At 35.8% G+C, this 20528-nt stretch overlaps 1 protein-coding gene across 1 annotated transcript in view; it reads left to right on the top strand.

Annotated features, from left to right (window-relative positions):
• Nucleotides 1–14212, top strand: part of LOC591536 (P2X purinoceptor 4) — a 67841-nt gene extending 53629 nt beyond the window's left edge. Inside the window, exons 11-12 of the mRNA XM_030974947.1 lie at nucleotides 5930–6046; nucleotides 13513–14212. Coding sequence (XP_030830807.1) covers nucleotides 5930–6046; nucleotides 13513–13677 — 282 coding nt within the window. The 3' untranslated portion in view covers nucleotides 13678–14212. The remainder of the gene's footprint in view (nucleotides 1–5929; nucleotides 6047–13512) is intronic.
• Nucleotides 14213–20528: the final 6316 nt, after the last annotated feature.

The following is a 20528-nucleotide window of genomic DNA, read 5'->3' as shown; positions in this document are numbered from 1 at the left end:
TCATTCAAATGTAAAGAGAGGGAAGGGGGTCGGGGTTACCGTTTTCTGCTCTCCACTCTATCACCCCCGATTTCTTTTCTTGGAACCTATTCTCAATCATTTCAGGACCTGCAATAAAGATTCTTGTTTAATGTTTGACAAATTCATCCGGAGACTTGTTACGCTCTACTCCTCAGTAACTTTTGTACATTTCGATGCTCGGGTAATAAGACACCATCTGATGCCTAGCATTATCAGTCCTCACATTACTAGGTTGATTCACGACGTGAAGCATTAATAATTTGTCAACTTTAGCAGTAACGGAAAAATATACGTACAAATACAAAAACAACAGTTCAGAAATTTGGTACGATTGGTACGATGGCCACGAAAATAGCACTCCATGAGGTGCAAAGTTGAACTTTAGAAGGTTCACCTCTTATAAGAACATTTTTGTTAACACCTCTAATGTTTGAAGTAACACCTGTTTAGTCAGCTCTTGTTTAGGATGCAAACTTCCACCTTTACGATGTTTTAATATGTTCCCAATTTTAGGGGTACTTCTATTGAATAATTAGGGGTGCAAAATCGCACGTTTTTACGGTCAAATCTACATCCTATTATACAGAGGTGTGGCTGTTTTATCACCCGGGATGCTAAAAACCGAACCTTTATTTTTAGTACGTCATAGCGACCAACAATCGCTTAGCTTAGAATCCAGCAAACAGCTGTCTGTTAACGAAAGGTGAAAATGTACAAATAGGTAGAACAGGAAAAGAAACAAGGTGAGAGTGAAAAGCGGAATGACTTTAAGGTGTAAATCGGGGTTGTCATGTAGAAATTGAATTGGATTTCAAGAAGCTAGCTGCTACGAATGTAATTACTCATTCCGAATGCTCCTGACCCAAACCCTCCCAAGAGACACAGGAGAAGATAGATCCTCCACCTTCATCTCATTGGTGTGACATGAATAAGAAAACAAATCCTCAGTTGGTTCCTGGCTGGCTTGAAAGTTCATCTATAGTCCGGGGATCCGACGTTTGCTCTGGTAACAATTGGTCCGGCGACATTAAGTCCGACTGCATATTCTCCAGGCTTTCTTTCTCCATATAGACATTGGTTTATCTTTGATCTATTTTGTCTACTTTTCCTTGGCTTGGTCGAGGATTAAGATTACTTAAGTGTACTTTTAACGAATAATCCCTTCCTTTATCACATCAATGTAAAATCGATGTTTTACAGTTAAAATATGTCGTAAAGTGAGGTAAGAATGTTGTGTTGAATTTGAAATTTCCGAATTTGGCTAGTGGTCCGAGTTTCCATAGCAACCGTTTATTTGTTTTCAAAATAATCTTTTCTTGAGGTATCTTCTTTCTGTACATCTGATCTGTTGACCTTTTAAATACTGAGAACTGAGTTATTCCATGTTTGTTAACGACCCCCGGATAGCACATAGTGGGTTTAAATTCGGTTACCACCAACACAACCGCAAAGACGCTAAAGAAATCAACCACCGGCAATATAAAAAGCCTACCAAGTGCTCCACTTATTTAAATGCGCAAACAACAAAACTATGTATTTTGATGTAAGGATGTTTGTTTCCCAACCCTTTGGTTACCAACTCTTTGATTCACCTGCTATGCAAAACAATGGCGTCTCTATAGATGAAATTCACTTTGCACACAGTAGTTGTTGCTATGCAGGATAATAATCCCTGGCAATCTTTTCAATCGTCAAGATAACTTTGTTTAAAATAATTATGCATTCAATTGGTAAACAGGTCTATTCTAAAAGCATGTTTCCCATTGCGAACGTCATTACTTTAGCTATTAAAATAGGGCTCATTTTTAAAGTCATTGCTATCTTGTTCACCCTGTATAGTCCATAAAAAGCACTTGGCAAGATTTTAATATTCGGGTCCCAGGCTTGGGGTGACATCGTCACCCTCTAGAATTGACACAAGTGGAACACGGTGTACATAGTTAACTTTGGTGTCCTATTTTCGAACCCCTAACACGTCCCAATACTATCTTATCAGCGATCACGTAATACTGTTACGTCAGATAAACTCCTCGCTTCTAATTTCGAGCATCTCCTTATAAGCTGAAGCACCTGTGTGGTAACGAGAGCGCCTTCGCACCTTTATCCCAATCCCAGATTACTTGCCTTTAGATCAGCCCCCCCCCCCATCTCCTTGTCCACACCCACGTATTTTCATCCTTTTCATCTGTTGACTGCTACCTCTCGTTTCTTATTCCGTCCCCCTTCCCTTCTACTCATCTGTATTGACTTTTTTCCTCTCTGTGTCTATTTGTATCTTATCTGTCTTCCACTCTCTATCTCTCTCTCTCTCTCTCTCACCACCCCCTCTCTCTCCCTCTCACTCTCACCCGCCCTTGCCATCCCTCTCTCTCTCTCTCTCTCTCTCTCTCTCTCTCACTCATCATATCCCTCTCCCTCTCACCCTCCCTCGCCATCTCTCTCTCTCTCTCTTTCTTTCTCCCTCTCACTCTCCCTCACCATCGCTCTCTACTCTGCCCCAATAATTTCTTCCTCATTCTCTCCATCTCCCCCCCTTCCTTTTCTTCTCCAATTGTGTGAGCTTTGTTTTTCATTTTGACAATTTATTTACATAAATAACACATTGGCCTTAAAGAATAAATAGTGATTATCATGTATTCTTACTTTCATATGCCAATTGCCTTTCCTTTAAAAACAAAATCTTGGTTGAGGTGTTTTATATAACATTTGACTTTGGAAAATTTGTTTTTAAAGGCATCGTTTAACAATGTTAAATCTGTAATGCACGGCCCTACGTGTTATCAGTGTCTGAGATATGGTGTAATATTGAAGCCCTAAACAAAATTACGCTTCAAAATGATCAAGAAGTGCCTCAAAAAAGTAAAAAATATCTGTGAGTGACCGGTTTTACCATACTCGTTTTCCCCCTATGGACTGTAGTGTTATGAAAAACGTTAGGAAAACGCAACATTTGATTTCGATTTTCATCATAAATATCTTGATAATCATACAGGAGATCGGCTTGTAAAAGGCATGGGGTTCCTGACTGACCTAAAGGTTTATAATTATCATTGCAGCATAAGCTAAATCCAGGATTTTGTTTCAGAATCTGAGACAAAGTTACCGGATCCCTTTAAGAACCCATGGAAAAGTGCCCAACTCTATCTATTCCGTACATACTATTTGCATATCATTACATTATCATTCATTTGAAAATGGGGTCGTGAAAAGTAATTCGCTGCAAGAAGACAATGTGAATGCTGCAGGATTAGAAATACAGCTGCGTATACAAGATATTAGCTGCCGGGATGAATTTTATCCGGCCGACTGTTATCAATAGATTGGAAACATCATTGTAGTCAGATTCTAACAGAGCTTTATTACACTGAATCTACAAAACTGGTAATATTATTCTAAAATGGATCTTCATCATTCCTACGGCAAATTGCACGACCCGAATTCAACCAATTTCGGAGAAAACTGTATCTAGGGTAAAAGATTAAGGATTTTAAAAATGACATCTTCCTGATTAGAGATTAGGGAACTCTTCCATATTCTTTTCATTTTTGTAACACTGTTTGTAGGTAGTTTCCTTGTAACCTTTATAGTACTTTACCTCTTCACCTCGAAATGATAGAATGTGGTTTTCTTTAAGACTTTAATTTCGAAATTGATTCAACCTAAATGGCTATAACTATTATTTTCTTTTCAAAGAAAAGGAGATAATTATGTTCACAGTAGACCTTCACCTCAAAAGAATAGGGTGTGGTTTACATCTAGACTTTTGAAAATATTTACACCGAATACTCCTTTTCTTTTTCTCTCTTTTTTGAGCGGTCACCATAACTGTTTCATACAGCTCAATGATCGTAAACATATCCGTGACACCGTACCCTAAACAGATTTGTAACACCTGCGGTTTTATTCCTTTCGCGGAAAGCCGAGATCGATTCGGCTGGTCGCAGACCTCAATTCATCCTGGTCATATCCAGCCTCTCTCTGTAGCCACAAAATTCTGGATGCAGAGAGGATGGCTAAACTTCGCCTCCAATAATTGCCGTGACATTTTCATGTTCTATCTGATACCCATCTTTAGGATCTAATGTTACGAGCCGTGCCCAAATTAAACCTCCCCGTAATTACGCGAATCGCTGAGAGAACATCGACGACATTTTTATTAGTTTTCGGCCGGGATCCCGTTATCGAGTTAAACACCCAATTAACATTGTGCCAGTCGCCATTAATCCAAAGGCAATGGTTTTCATTATTGGGCATAATTCAGCCAATTTCTAGCGAATTGGACATGTTTGCTTTATTTTGTAATAACTGTTGACTGATGGGTGGGGTTCGTGAGAAGCATTGTGGTTAAGACTTCGATGAATTATGCATTTCCCTGTACAAGACAATGAATAGTAGATATGTCTGTATTAATCCTGGAACCATTTGCAGCATGGATTTAAAGTAATATCTTGTTAACCAGTTGCTTTTATCTCTAACACCATAACAGTATAATAAATCAGGGATGCAACATTAAAAAAATTAAACTTGACGAAAACAAAGTTATTTGTAGAAATTTAGTTAATAACACATATTTACCCCTAGAGTAAGCCTTAATGCAGTAGGTGTATAAAACCAAAAGAACAGTTAACTTTAATTGTTGTAGCATTGTCATTGCAAATTAAGAAAAAAGATGACTCGATGCTTTCTTTTCTGTGCTAACAAGCTTTAAATAATTAAACACACATTTTAAAAAAACAAGACTGCACAAGATTAAGATAATTACTGTTCGAATATAAATGGGTATTTTTTCTGGTCATCACAATAAGCACCCATTAGAAAAATGAATGTCTCTAGAAATCACAAAAAGGTTTCATTGCCTATGGAAAATGACCAAAGTAGTGAATGTGTTAAAGTTCCTGACACAGAAATGACTAGTCTGCTTTCTCCTGCCTGAGAATCTATAATCATGGAAGGCACGTCTGTAGGGGAGATTTTAGCCAAATCACTGGGGACATATTTACAGATGCTTCCCCAGTCATTTTCACATGGTTTTTACAAGAATGATTTATGTAGGTCAGCTGGAAAATAATAGAACGCTAATCTAGGTATTCAGGGCACGCAGATGGCTTTAATGCAGAGATTTATTTTTTCATCTCTTGGAGAACTCACACAGCAGAACTGGCTTTATGATAAATAATGTGCTTGCATGCAGGATTTATTTTTTGAGGGTGGCGTCTGACCAAAGTAAGGATAACTGTTACATGTCTCTAGTTGCATTTTAGTTAATCAAAGGCCATCTGTAGGTTAGAAATTGAGATCAGATTTATTATTTACTACCGCGTTAAAATATGGAGTTCTTATAACTCTTTTTCAAACGCTTTTATTTGTGAGTTATATGGAAGTGCGAGTTCATCGGTGTGTGGGGTGCGTATCTGTGCGTGCGGGTGAATATTATGTATGCGTGCGTGTTTGCACCTGTGCTTTCAATGGGAGTCAATGTTTTGATATCAATTATTGTTTTTTATGATCCTGCAATACATTGGTGTCCATTGATTCTAGACTATTCAATATAGTGAAATAATAAACTCCTGAAACAGAGATGCATTTATGTCAGCCTTCCTTCATTTTGTCTTTTTTCTCGTTCTGATTTACATTTAGTGTTTGTTTATGTGATTCTCAGGTTTTCATTTGTGTAACTGTTTGTCTTGTTTTTTAATCAAATTTAATAAAGACATGAAAGTCTACAAAGCTTGTCGTTTTAAAGGAGCAAAATATTTCACGTTGAAGAGTTGATTAGAAATCATCCACAGCTTTAATAGGATAAAAGGAACAAAATAAGCGGTTCACTTTCCCTTTATTTGAAAGCAAACATGATGTGTGACTTTATTTTGAGGAAGTCATAATCTCCTGTTCTATTTTATGTTTGCAGGCTACTGTCATGTGTGATGTCGTTGTACTATATCTTCTTAAGAAGAGGAAATACTACAAGGAAGCAAAATTTCAGAACGTAGCAAGTAATGAGAATGGACCGCAGAAGACATATGAGGTAAGATTGCATAAACTTCTTCATCTCTCTTTGTTTTTCTGTTTATCTATCTATTCCCTCTCTGTCTTTGTCTCTATCTTTCTGTCTGTCTGTCTCTATTTTTCTCTCTCCCTCTCTCTCTCTCTCCCTCTTTCTATCTCTCTCTCTCTCTCTCTCTCTCTCTCTGTATCTGTCTCTCTACTCTGTTTCTTTTCTCTTTTTGACTAATTTCCTCTCAAAGTCTCTTTCCCTTCCCGAATTTCCTTTTTATTATGCGTGACTAATTATATAGTGCTGCCGTTAATTCGAATAATTGCATCTTCTACTATGTTTATGAATGCATATGACAAATAATTAAAAAAAAAAGTACCAGTGCTAGTTTTCTGAAGGGACTTCATAATTTATATTAGTGAGTCCAACATTTAACATTTCAAAGTATTTATTTGTTGGCTGCCTATATATCAGCCTCTTATCATTACGCTACCTACTGAAATCTCGTGTGTTTTTATTCTGTCAGTAATTGCCTAAAACATATAGACGTCGTGATATAAATATTGAATCGTATGATAAAAAAAGACGACAACACCTGTTGATGGATTACTTTACTTAGATTACTATATTAAGAGAAGATTTTTAGATTTTAAAAAGCGTATAATCTGTTAAAATGTTCAATGCAACTATTTTAATATTAACATGGTTCTCGTTGTCATACCTTATTTTTGTATGCCTTTGTTTAAATCTATACTGACAGAGTTCCATAATAAGAGTGAAATTACTTAAGCTTCTAAACCAACATATATAAATGGTTGATCATGGAAGGCTTATACTTTCAGAGCAAATAATATGAACTAATTTTGTTATCAGTATCGTACTGTTATTTTAACACGCAATAAATTCTCCATTTAATTGGTTTTCTGAGAATGAGTAAAAAATTATTTGCAATGTTTTAACATCGTTATATCAACAAATATAATGTTATAATTGTATATGATAATGTTATGTAATATATAAATTATGAATATATATATACTCATTACTCTAAAAATGTATTAATCTCATCCTCGTACTGTCCATATACATATTCATACATAGCCAAATAACTTATGACTTCGTTTTTGAAGGCTCTACACTCTCTACAATTATGACGGCGTCTCCTACTCAAACTATGGGTCTTGATCCCAGGATCTATTTTCATATTCATTCTTAACCTTTTTTCTCTGATTAAGAGATAATGTTTGTTTTAGTTGGTTGTTTCTCTTTCTATATAATTCCTTATATTCAACTGTCTTTGTGTTTATGTAGGCCTTTGTTGAACTATTGTTCTTGATGGACGACTAAAATCACGGTCATTACATCAAAAACACAACACAGTGTTGCACATGTGGGACTAGTGCTAGATGCGAAACCCAACACTTCAACATCTTCCATGGATGAAAGCAAGCAGGCTCGTTCCATCGCACTTCACAATAGTCGGCAATAATCATCATAAACCATCTCACAATCACGACATAAATTAGTGTAAATATTTTTGCTTTCATCCTTTCATATTTGTCATCATCCCAAGAATGAACTGAAATGAATTTTTAGACGACTTTTGTCTTTATTTCACTGCTTTGCATGCCGCCTTTTTTTCCACACCACCGTAGCTTGTACCTTGCAAGCGGACGGGGGACGTTAAAGGTCCCCAACCGACCTCACGATTGGCAAGCAGGTAGCTTGGTTCTCACGCACACCCCATCGGAATGGCATTCGAATCTCTCAACGTAATGTAGGTACAAAAAAAGCTCATCGGGCGACACATGATTTTATAAATACGCGGGAAATCCTGCTACCCGCAAAAATGTTTAGTGGCTTGTGGATCATCTGCTTCACCATCTTCATTGCACAGTTGCGAAGGCCTCTTCACTGCTCTCTCATTTGTCAAGATGTTGTAGTAGAATAAATGGTGTAGGACACTCACCGGCTTCGTAGAAGAGAAACTTATTCTTTTTTCCTCATTTCATTCCATCCAAGCATTTTTTATATTTCATTTCACGCACAGTCGTCTAAAAGTTGCATTTTCCTACTTAGAACATCACACTGCACATGCACAATATACTTATGCATTTATTCATTTTCACACTATCGTACCTGTCACCCGAACCCTAAATGTATAATCCATCTTTCATCTCTTCTTCTCGAAGGGATTAAATTCATTGAGCGAAATTATTTTCTGGCGCGTCTGCCTCTGAGATATCATAGAATGCGTTAAATTTTTCTCAGATATTTCACCTTTCCGGTTTACCGGGTAAGAAGCTCAAAATGACAAAATTTAATGAAAGGGTCATATTGACCCGCATTATATGGGTTTCAGTTGACAGGTATGATAAACTCACACTGGCACCTTTTCTACCAAACACCTTCTGCACATGCGCATTACATTATTTCATTATTTTTCTTTCTACCGTGATTTAACGCACAATGTACCTGTTCTAATATAATTTATTAATTTTACTCCTTTAGCTAGGCCTGATTCTTCACTGCAACTATGCACCTATAATGCTCATCAAATGTTCAATGCTCACGTGTTGTCAGTAGTGTAGCTGTCTTGTCACATTTTGCTGCTATGGTTGCTAAGTGTTGTATAATGGCCGGCCATGTACAATAACGGAAATTGTCAGATTGGAAAGGAAAAAAAAGTGACTTTGTCCATATTTTGAATATAAATTACTTCAGAAAAGTCATTTACATCTACTTACGGAAATTTGTTACCAAAAGTTGAAGGTTTGTTGAAAACAACAAATATTTCCTGACTCGGCCCGTTGCTAGATATTGTTATTTGATTATTAATCCGATACAAAAAATTACACTTGGTTAGCATGTGCCTATTTCTGAACTAAAGTGGAACTAATCTTACAATGAAATGGCAAATCTGATATCTGAAAATATTTCTAATATTCTACATGGCTAACAAACTTTCTTTCTCGCCCTTTCTCGCAAAAGCTATTGCTATAATCACCGCTACTAAATTGTTGTCATTGTTGGTCTTGTTGTCCTGATGTCTGCGTAGTTCTTACGTCTGTGTCATGTAATGTATATTACTGAGGCGATGTGACACCAAAAATTATGTCATGTTCTGGAATAATTCCTTACTTTACAAAAATTGAATGGATAAACTGACGTTTTATAATAATGTACGTCACCTGTTTTTCTGTTCACATGCTAAATGTGTTATCTGTCTTTCTCCATCTTTGTGTTTTGCTATGTGGTCAGTGATTGTTAAACCTCATCCTTGTGTTGGTCAAATGTTTTATATAACCCTTTTATTGTCAATCTAAAATGTCTAAAAATGTTTTAATATATTATCATTTATTTGTGACATCTCAAAGAAGAATGTCATGCTCTGTAGTCTGTCCTTTATTTACCTAGATATCCATTTGTTATATTAAAAAACAACTGTATTTGACCTGCAAAACTGGCATCCTACTTTTCAACAAATTATTCATACTTGCTATTTTATCATGCAACTCATGTATTTAAATAACGTCATAAACTATCAATCTTTTTTGACCAGCAGCAATTTATATACTTGCACAAGTGTTAACTGTGAAGATTATTATAAAGTATCTGACCAGGCTCGCTTGGGAACCCATTAATTCTATGGAATAAATTTAATCAGCATGATCACTTCCAAGGCACTTCGTAAACTACGCGACCAATTTGTTAAAGAGAACGATTTCCTCTCGCAGGCGATGAAGAGTCATCGAGCATGCTATTTCATAAATTGATAGGCTAAACACGCAATCAGTTATCAGAAATTACCGGTTAAAGTGCGACGGTTTTCACCGCCGTGACACCAAATTGTCATGACCGCCATTTGGTAGAGAGTATACGCTAATTGTTTTCGGTGTGCTGTTAACGAGTCGACCTTCAGCGCATGCATGGAAACAATTAATGTACCGATGTAAAGTATCGGTTTCATACAAAAGGGGGAAGGTCAATATTTGATTATTGATTAGAGCGACGGTGAAAGTTTTCATTTACTCTCCACTGTTTTACTTCTTCATTAAAGTGTGTTATAATGAATCAAAGAATCCATCTCTACTTGTATTCGTAATGGACTAGGGGATACAGATTTGTTCCTTTTCTTTGAAGGAAAATGACTGCTATGCATTTGCCAGTACATATATAACTGTTTAGTAATGTCAAATACCATGATACTTTACTCCAATCATCCAAAATCATGAATACATCACCTGAAATCCCTTGCTGCAAACATTTCCCTTTTTTGAGTCACATGACATTTATATGCGCTTTTTCTCTAAATGCACTGTATTGTTTCCATGGAAACGTTTTGGATATAAGGAGTGGAATCCGAAACCACTGCTTACGGTGATTTATCTAAATCTTGTTAGGCTAATTTGTATTTGATGGAAATCTGGAGTTCATGAAAAGCAGAGGGAAGAATTGGATGAAAGATATTATTCGGGGAATGCTTATCTGTCTGCCCCCGGGGAACTCATTTTGGATGAATTATTGGAGGAATATTGGCAATTTAACATTCTTGCCCGAGAAGAAAGCAGGACCAATCTCAGGCATAGACGCCACTTTGGTGAAAGGGGTGCTCACACGTTAAGACAGCACAATATTAAACTGAAGTCGAAGGGATATAGGCTTTAATATCGATTATCTTTTAACCTGGTGGATTTAAGGACCATTAGCGTAATAAGAGGAGGGCGTTGCATCTTTCACCCCCACCCCCCCCCCCCCCCCCCCCTGTTTGCAATTTATCCTTTCATATTTTACCGGCAACGTATGCTTGCCAATAGAGTAGTTCCATCAGATTCCAATTTACTCTTTCAGTATTGTACTCTGTAAGGATTATATACCTTTTTAATTTACAGTCGTGAACAAGATGATTCGAATCAAATTGCAAATTACATTATCATTTTGCTTCGGATAATAAAGTACAAGAGATAAACTTTATAGAGTGCAGTCAATGAAAATATAAGAAACAGTAGCTTGTATTTGGTTTATACCATGAACTAGAAGCCAGGGGGCAATAACCTAGCCACGTAATACGCCAAACAACCTTCTCATTATTCCTGTCATAAAAATCAAAGGTTCACTCTTCATATATCACAATCAATGCTTATATCACGTTACCATGGATACGAGAGACGGAAAGAAAACGACAATTTCTCCCCAGCTAGAATTCAAGCGCGCTACAAACCTTCAAGCATTTGGTTCTCTCAGTTTGCATTTTTCTATTTTGTTCCTTTATTTATCGATATATTTTGTAACTTATTTATTTATTCATTCATTTATTTTATTTTTATTTTTTATTTATCTATTTTTTTTAAAGGTAGAAAAAAAAAGCCTCAAAAGTACCACTTTTGAAAATATTTAATGGACATTTGATAATAATTCAACTTGAAAAGATGACGCTTTAATTGATTTGCTATCACTTTTTAGTTCCGTTTAATAAATGTCAACAGTTTCAAAGATAATGTTTTACGCATGGCCTCAAACTTATAATAAGTGTTCGTTTAATGTGTTGGTTTAAACAACCCACACACTAAATGACCCACCATTGAGAATTACACTAAGCCAAATTTAATTCTGTTACCAGAACTCAAGATTTGATTCGATACTTATTATCTTTCATTTCATATTGGTTTATGCGTACCTTTGATACTCATGCAAATTAATTTGTCGCAAGCTTTGTGCCTCTCGCAAAAGACAAAAAAAAATGCATTCCTTTCTCTTTACTGTGGTATTTATTTATATTAAAAATATAGCCGGTAGTTTGTTTAGATATTTCTTGAAAACGAATTAGTTAAAATGGTTCTCTAAATACTTCCTTCTGCTCATGCTTCCTGTAAACTAAAATGCATTATGTGTGCTTTGCCACTATCTCTTGAGGGTGATTCGACATTTGCTCTTGCGACTATTACTCCAGGATTTATTAATTTAAACTTTAAGATTAAGGTAAGGTTTTAAATTGGGTTTTAGGTTAGGTTTAGGGTAAGGGTTCGATAAAGAGTACCGAAGCTGTGACATCATAACAATCTATTTTTTAGAATTTCTCAATTTGAACTTCATTACGAACCAGAGCATAATAACACTGTGTTCCTTTAAATAGGAAACCTATTTATTCAGATGGTCATATTTCAGCCCATACTTAACATATTCAATTGGTTTTCAACATTTGGACACAATTTTTGATTCTCTTTCGGAAATGAAGTTCAAATTGAGAAATTCTAAACATATTTTGTTGATGACGTCACACTTCACCACTCTATAATGTCAAGTCCAGTGTTGAAGTTGAGATTTCGGGTAGTGTAGGATCTTGACCGGAGGCAAATGTCGCAGGAGCAATTTTCGTATAACCCTCGTATAAATTTAGCCAATTTGATTATTGCACTTTCACCAATATCTAGCTTCTTTTCTAACATCACACGATATGTTTCCATTTCTTAGAAGTGCACCATGATAGCTCAACATAGACACACGCATTCTGTCTCCGTTCCTTGTCTTTGTATGCAACCATCTATTAAGAGCGAGAAGGGCGTTAACTCATACACTTTGACAATGAGTTAACGCCCTAACGCCCTTCTACATGTTCTAGCTCTCCACAGATCCAATGTATTGTTAAATGTTATTTTGTCAATGTTTATTGGTCCTCTTTATGGAAGAGAAACAAATTTCAGATTTGACCTGATTCACCTATGATGAATACTGAAAGTGAAATAAACTTCATTAAAAATATATTTTCAATGAATATACAATTATCCAAAACTATAATCTGCTGTTGAAATGACGATTTTGTTCAGTAGGTTTTGACACAAATATATTCGTCCTTTTAATAAGTGATTCATAACTATAGATAAATTGCTTATAAAATAATACATGAATTGTGATTGTTATCTTTTTCTTTTTGAAATATTTTAAAGTATTATACTTTTTTTTTTCTTCAATCTTACTCCTCTCCTCCTTTTCCCTCATCCCAAACTTCTCTCTCCCCCCATCTTTCTGTCTTCTTTCAATCTCTTTTCCATTTCATGGATTTCAACACTTTTTTGTTTTACCTTCTATTTCTTTTATTTTGCCCCTCCCCTTCTCTCTTTCAAAAAACCCCTCTTTCTGCCTCTTCTCTTTATCGTCCTCCCCTTTATGTATCTCTGTCTCACAAACACGCTTACCGCATCTCCTTTCCCAATATTAATTTTATCTTCCATCCCTTACACCCCCTCTCTCTCTCTATGTCTCTCTGTCTTTCCCTCTCTCTCTCTCTCTCTTTCTTTCTTTCACTCACACAAACACACACACACACAATTTATCTTTGTATTCTCTATTTCCCCTCTATCCTCTCTCTCTCTCTCTCTCTCTCTCTCACTCTCCCTTTGTCTTCTGATCGTTTTTCTTCTATTATCCTCCCCGCCCTTCTACTCTCATATCCCCCTCCATCTCTCCCTGATGCCATCCCTTCCATCCGCTCACCACAGGAGGTAGCTGCATTGTGCGAACAAGCCCTTGTTACATCCCTCCCCATCACACAGCTTAACAACAACCACCAAACACCTCCAGGAATGGGGGGTAGCAACCACTCCCTACGCGACGAGATTACCCATCCTACCACCAACGAAACCAAGAAACCCACCAGTTTGTGATGACACGCCCAAGCATCAAGCCTTCAAAACTATTTTCTATCAAACTAAAACAACAAAGTGACCAAAATGACATTAAACATTTGAGAGAAAACTAGAGATAACCAAAGGACTATTGCCTGTCATGTATGTATATTTATTGTTCCATTCGTCTTCAGAAAGCGTTTCATTACATGGATTTTGAGAAGAGAAGCGTGATAAAAGCGAGAAGATTAAACTGCAAATGGTTGGAATCATCTCGCTGATTTTACTGATCGTATGTTAAATCAGGATCCTAAATGACATTTGCCTATCAAGCAGCGTAATAATGTTTTACCTTTATTGAATTATTGTGTTGTAAGTGAGCTACCATCGAAGAAATTTTGCGACAGCCATTTTGTTTGTGGCATGATTCGTTTGTCAACTCTATCAATTGTTCCTTGAGCGTGGTAATCAAAATAGCGATCAATGTGCATTTATCTGCTGCCGCGTCACCGAAGCCTTCATTTTGAACCAGAACCTGATTGAAAATACCCTGCAATATTATGTAGCTTGTAAATACTCAAAGTTAAAGATTAGAACAACTTGTTCCAAATCAACGCCATCTCCTTCTAGCGATGCCATAGGACAAACGGGGAGGGAGAGCACGTTACTTGAACATGATACACGTTTGTTGTGGAGAGAGAGAAAGTCGGTGTAGCGTTGTGATTGGTTCACGGTAAGTATCACGTGATTTTTCATCTACTCATCAGGTGACTGCGGTTGAATGTTACGTGATACTTATGATAAATATCAGGTGATTTCATATTGACCTTTATACTCGATGATATGTCTCAAGATGAAGAAATCTTTTATCTGGTGAAGAAGAAAAAAAATTCAGCGGGGGAATGTATATATATGTACATCAATAACATATCGCAATAAGCACTTTAATATGTGTTGCTTAGAATTCATATTGTGTTAGAAGAAAAACATGTGTATTAGTATTATCGATAAATAAGAAAATTAAAATAAAAAATTAATGATACTAGACATTCAACCTCAGAATTTTCTAGACATTATCATATTGTATGTTGAATTATAGACTAGCCTATAAAATAGTTGTCTTCTAGAAAAAAGACATGTTCGTTTTTTTTTTAATTGATAGTTAACATTGTTAAGGTTCCATTCACTTATCTGTTTATTCGTTTATAATACAATATTTCGCTTGTTTTTGTTCGTCTAAATATTGTATGAAATTAACAGACGGAACGGGAAGATAATACCAGCATATACGCCACGTTCTAGTGTGTACATACATATACGGAGATGAAACAAGTTGTTACAATAGTCTTTCTTGTATATTTGAACCAAGAAACGATATATATACATCATGTCAGATTATTTACGTGTAAAGAGAAAGTTAGATAGTATATGTTGAAGAAAATAAAATGTGTTTATTTGTTTATAATGTTTCAAAGGAAGGTGTACCAATAATCATTATGAGATATACACTCGGCTGCTATTTTTGAAAGATGACGTGTATTTAGTAAAGGAGAATAATAAACATTATTTACAAGAAAATGTGTTTTTTCTTCATTCACGAAACAAGCATTTAAAGTCCACCCCTAAATGAATGATGGTTTAATGTTTCCTTTCATTTTCAAACTGTCACAACTACAGGGCGCCATGATGGGTTTTGTTGTGTGATTTTTGTTTAATATCATATTAAGACCTGCCATTTCTATAGTTATTTTCTATTCACGTAAATTTCGGTAGGTATGGCATATCATAAACGAAAAGAAAAAAGGGAATCGGCATACGGTTTAAAAACTGACTATACATGCTGTAGGATATAGAAATAAAATGATGGAGGACGGCGGCTAGGGATATAGATATTGAGAATGATACATGAAAGTTGTCATTGATCATTATACTTCGGACACATCATACGTCACTAGTATTTTCAATATTTATATATTATTTCGTTTGCTCCGGACTCGATTCTATGAGAAAAATATATGCAATACAGTTAAGTTACATTGCCTTCCTCACTAGAAATGAGCAATTGTGATCAGATGGTACATTTCTAGTCGAGAATTGGATGAAATAATAAAAGTAGTGTTTGTTTAATCGTTTTAATGCATCGTCGAAATACAAATATTAGATATAACGAATTTTGACGTATAAGTCTTGAATAAAAAGTTAAAATAATACTAAAGTTACAAGAGTTTTAAAAAGAATTCACGGCTAAGGATTTGTATGAATTACAAATTACAAAGTTTGAACACATTTTTTTTTTTCGAGCCTTTTATGTGAAAGACAGTATTTCATTTAATTTCTATTATTACATTGAAGCTTGTGCAACTTAATCACATGAACTTACGAAGATCACCGTGTGACAGCTCCAATGCCATGCATTTCAAATGGTTGAAAATTTGTCTTTAATTCAGTTGCAACCCACACTGAAAATATTTTTGTCTGAGGAATGTATTTTTAACGTCTTGATTAATCCTACGTTTCTTGAAGTGTCATATCGGTGTCATAATGATTTTTCTGAGTTGATTAAATACTGCTTCATCTTTATTTTGCTTTAAAATGTACAACTATGAGAGTACACACTGTACTGCTAGATGAATTGAAGACTTATGCAAACGAAATGTTGAAATACTTATCATAATATATTCATTTCAATATTTCAGATGGTAATATAAATATTGAAAAGAGGACCGAAAAAGAGTTATCTACCATCCCTTTATGTTAGGTTAACGCCCTCATGGTTCTCAACTTTTCTTTGCCTGTAGTCTCTCTGTAAACAATCCTGTATTGATCCAGCATGAATATGAGATAATTCGTTACATGTTTGATAAAAAAAGAATGTCATAAATAATTGTATAACAGAATTAATGATAAGTTTTTGCCCCTAAAGTAACGTATTGCAGTACGAAATCTTTTTGGGCTACCACCTCAATAAAACCATCTTTCAATTTTCATTCTCAAATCGGTTGAAATTGTATGAGACACTGTAATTACCAGTACGTTGAGACCATTTGACATTAATATGCCATGCTTTCTAACTCTGTGAGCTGGCAAGGTTCTCAGTAGTTAGACCGACTACTTCATCAATTTACTACTGGGTCAATGTATTCCAAACGCCACTCCCGGCCGTGGGTACCCATTCGCCCTCGTCATGCGGTATGTATGACGGAACCAAATATAGCTGTGAATCTATAGAGCATATAGGTCTTGTGACATGAAAGCCGTATTTACGTAGGGATATATTTTCAGGACCGGTTGACTCGAGTCGAAGAGAAAGTTAAATTCCGGTAGGCTTGGAAATAATTATTGATTTTTTCTTTCTTTACCTTTTTTTTTTTTTTTTTTCAAGGGGGGAGGAGTAGAATATTATGAAAGAAAAGTTGTCTCAAAATGATTGCTTTTCCAACTCCCTCAATTCGCAAAATTACGAAAAATAGCTTAAGTGTTTTTACAAAACTTTCATGCCACACTTGTGTATAGTCCCATGTACACATTTTGTTGTGTGCATTACATATGACCTTCAGCAAGACTCGGTCATTTTCTTATCATCTTGATGATTCCAAATTCTCTCTGTATACATCAATTGTATTTACTGCATAATCGGGCTTCTCCCTTTGCTTCTAAAATGTTTCATTTGCAATGACCAGAACTCAACTTTATCTTTAAGCTTTACGTGTTCCTGAAAGAGTTTTTGTTGTCTTGTTATCTTCCTGAATGGAGCGACGATAAAGAATTAACGTCATTTGATTCACTTCAATAATCTTGTCAATTTTATTTGTTTTGTTGCGCATGTAAAGAATTTTAGAGCGTTACAGGCTATTGGTTTTTATTGTAATTATTATGACACATTGATATATCAACAGTTAAAGAAAGTGATTCATGTTAACACTTTAAGAAGGTAATGAGTTTTGTCAAAGTTTTGTTTTTTATCAATTAATGCATTGTCGTTCAGTCGGAGGTGTATTGCTGCGGCAGCTCGACATACATCAGATATCATTTGTACAGGAAATATGTTGATTCTTCCATTTGAGTTTGAACCTGTTAAACGATGTTAAGATACAATTATGAACATGTTGATCATTCTTGTGCGTTTACACAGAGGGAAAATTTATCATTTAGAAAGAGGCCACGTGACTATGTTCTGTTTTATGTGAGTTGATACCTGGGTTCAAAATTTTGTCAAATTATGCAACAGTTTGTCCACAATATGTGTTTTCTCGATGCATCTGTCTGTATTTGTAAAACTTTAGTGTAAAGTAGTGTTAATGAAAAACGAATGCAGCATTGTCTTCACAGTAGATCTTATTGCATTACATTATCCGGATTATAGATAGATTTTTAGTATCAAGTTATAATGGTACAAACTTGAAAAACAAACGTCCATTTCAACGAAGATTCTTGACCGGGATTGTTTAAGAAAATTAGTATTTTCCGCTTCTGATCATTTCTCGATTTTGAATCAAATAAATAATTGTAAAAATTAATTATGCTCTAAAGTGTCTTTCTTATTTCATGTTGTCATTGTGTACATGTCATTGTAAACTGATAATGATCTTTTGATAAAATGATCTTTAATTAAAGTGATATTGATGACAATCATTTTAATTCGCCAACAATTTTATTTGCCCGCAAATCAAGTCAGATCTTTATAGAATGATGTGAAACAAATTAATTGATAATGCTCTTTGATGCATAGGATAAAATACGTAATTTACATGAAATATTTATTTGCCTCTTTATTTCTTTATATGTAAAACGTAAGTTACATTAATTTTCTACTGACTCTGTATGTATCATGTTCTCTTTCCTGCAAACACACACACACACACACACTCTCTCTCTCTCTCTCTGAAATTAAATCTCCATTTCTGTCACCTCATATTTTCTCTTTTTACCAGCCCCCCTCCCCCCTCCCCCCCCCCTTCCCGGCACCCCCGTCTTTCTCAGTCACTCGCACACGCGCATACCCACACGTTCGTGTTTTTTTTTCTATAAGCAACATCAAAATATATTGAAACTGCTAGATTAAGAACAAGCAATTTAGTCTGTATTTCTCAATCCCATGGAATTTACGGTTCAAAGACAAAGTGAGGGTGGGCCAAAAAGTTACGTTCTTGCGTGTGATGCATGAATGTTTAGATTGATCCCGCGTGGTGAAATAAACATTGTAGGATTATCTCGTTCATGTATCATGTTTGTTCCACTTTATTACTGAGGACTGTCGAAGCGTTACCTTTGTTGCTATGTTCCTTCCTTTCAATAAACAAACCGTTAAATTAATGAATTCTCATTTGGGGAGGATTAATCACGCCATTTTCTCAAGTCAGGGGCACTCACATCACGCGGGTGGCCGGTCTTAACATAAGGATAAAATATGAATCACGCCGAATGATTGGGGTTAGTTGTATCTCCTTCTTTTACTTATTTTTAAAAACTTCCGATGTCACTTCTCCCCCCCCCCCCCCCTCTCTCTCTCTCTCTCTCTCTCTCTCTCTCTTTCACTTCCCTCCCGTTTCGTGATCGCTCAGACTCCTCTCTCTATGATTCATCTATCAATCTCCCCCTGGTTTCCATAGACACTAAGAAATAAAGCTCCAAATTTGTCCCCTAAAGGATACTTCTTTTACGATAGGGTACAGATTTACACGAGGGCAAGAGGAGTTCACCCCAAGTCGTGACAATTGTGCACCGATCAGGGGAAAAGATGTGAGAGTCGAACCCTAAAATGTTAAATTTTCAACATAAGTGTTCTGTTGTTTACCAGTTTAGGGGGATTTGAACGTTTATTCTTATTTCGTTTCAACAGTTCTGCGCTGTTTGCTTAAATGAGTATGAGCCACACATAAAATTAATATTTTAAGTGACATCTGTATGAATAGACATTAGTATCTTGAGGCCAGTATTTTTATTTTAAGTCAGGTATACACGTAAGTACGCTCAAAATGTTGATACATGATATCAATAATATGCACCTACCTACGCGTATAAGTTCTATGAATGCAATAAAACCCATGTTATACATTTCAACATTAGTACACATTAATACCTCTTTATCCTTTGCGAATCAAACAAAACCGATTCTGCTATCAAATGAACAAATTAATGTGTGACATGAAATTGATTTCTCATTTCATTTCACAGCTATTTTTATATCAGTCATGTGTTTCATGTCAAATGGAATGACTACAATAAGTATACGAAATAATAGATATCAATACTTCCATTTTCATGAATCCATAGGCTACAAGAAAACGTTCGCAAGGACTTTAACATCATGCTTACGCTATTTCAATAGCCTTGTCTATTACCTAGTGGAATATTCGAACATTATAATGTTTACTGTGGGACATACAAAAGAGTATTCAAATTCCCCATGACTTTATTTTTCGAAAGTTTTTGTGATCGTGTAGAAGTTAAGTCCAGTTTCGGGGATTAAGATAATCCGCTTTCAAGAATGCTGCCCTTTTGGATTCCATATTGATAAACTACTAGGAACTACGTACCAAAATTCTCTGGCAGTAGAAGACTTAATTCTCCGTAAGATTCCTCCACTTGACATCTCGAATTCTCGGCATGTAAAGAACTCGGTCGCCGGTCCCACTTACCCCCAGACCTACCTGCTCGGTGAAATCCTCGGCTACAATTATAACTAATTCCCCGATGCGCACACCGAGTATTTATTTCCATTAAGTTTCCCGCGTACTCCGAACCGAAGCCCATGGATTGCGGTAATTATTTTTGCATCGCATCAAATGATGGCTGCCTGCTGAGGACAGGTTGGATGCCTTTGCCTTCCTCCCTTAAAACCTTTAATTATTGTCTCTCGTTCTGTAGCCTCCTCTTTTCCGGAGCTCTCT

The sequence above is a fragment of the Strongylocentrotus purpuratus genome, unplaced genomic scaffold, assembly GCF_000002235.5.
Source record: "Strongylocentrotus purpuratus isolate Spur 01 unplaced genomic scaffold, Spur_5.0 spur5_contig_867, whole genome shotgun sequence".
Classification (NCBI taxonomy): domain Eukaryota; kingdom Metazoa; phylum Echinodermata; class Echinoidea; order Camarodonta; family Strongylocentrotidae; genus Strongylocentrotus; species Strongylocentrotus purpuratus.
The sequence above is the reverse complement of the archived record's forward strand: the minus strand, read 5'-3'. Positions and strand labels throughout refer to the sequence as shown.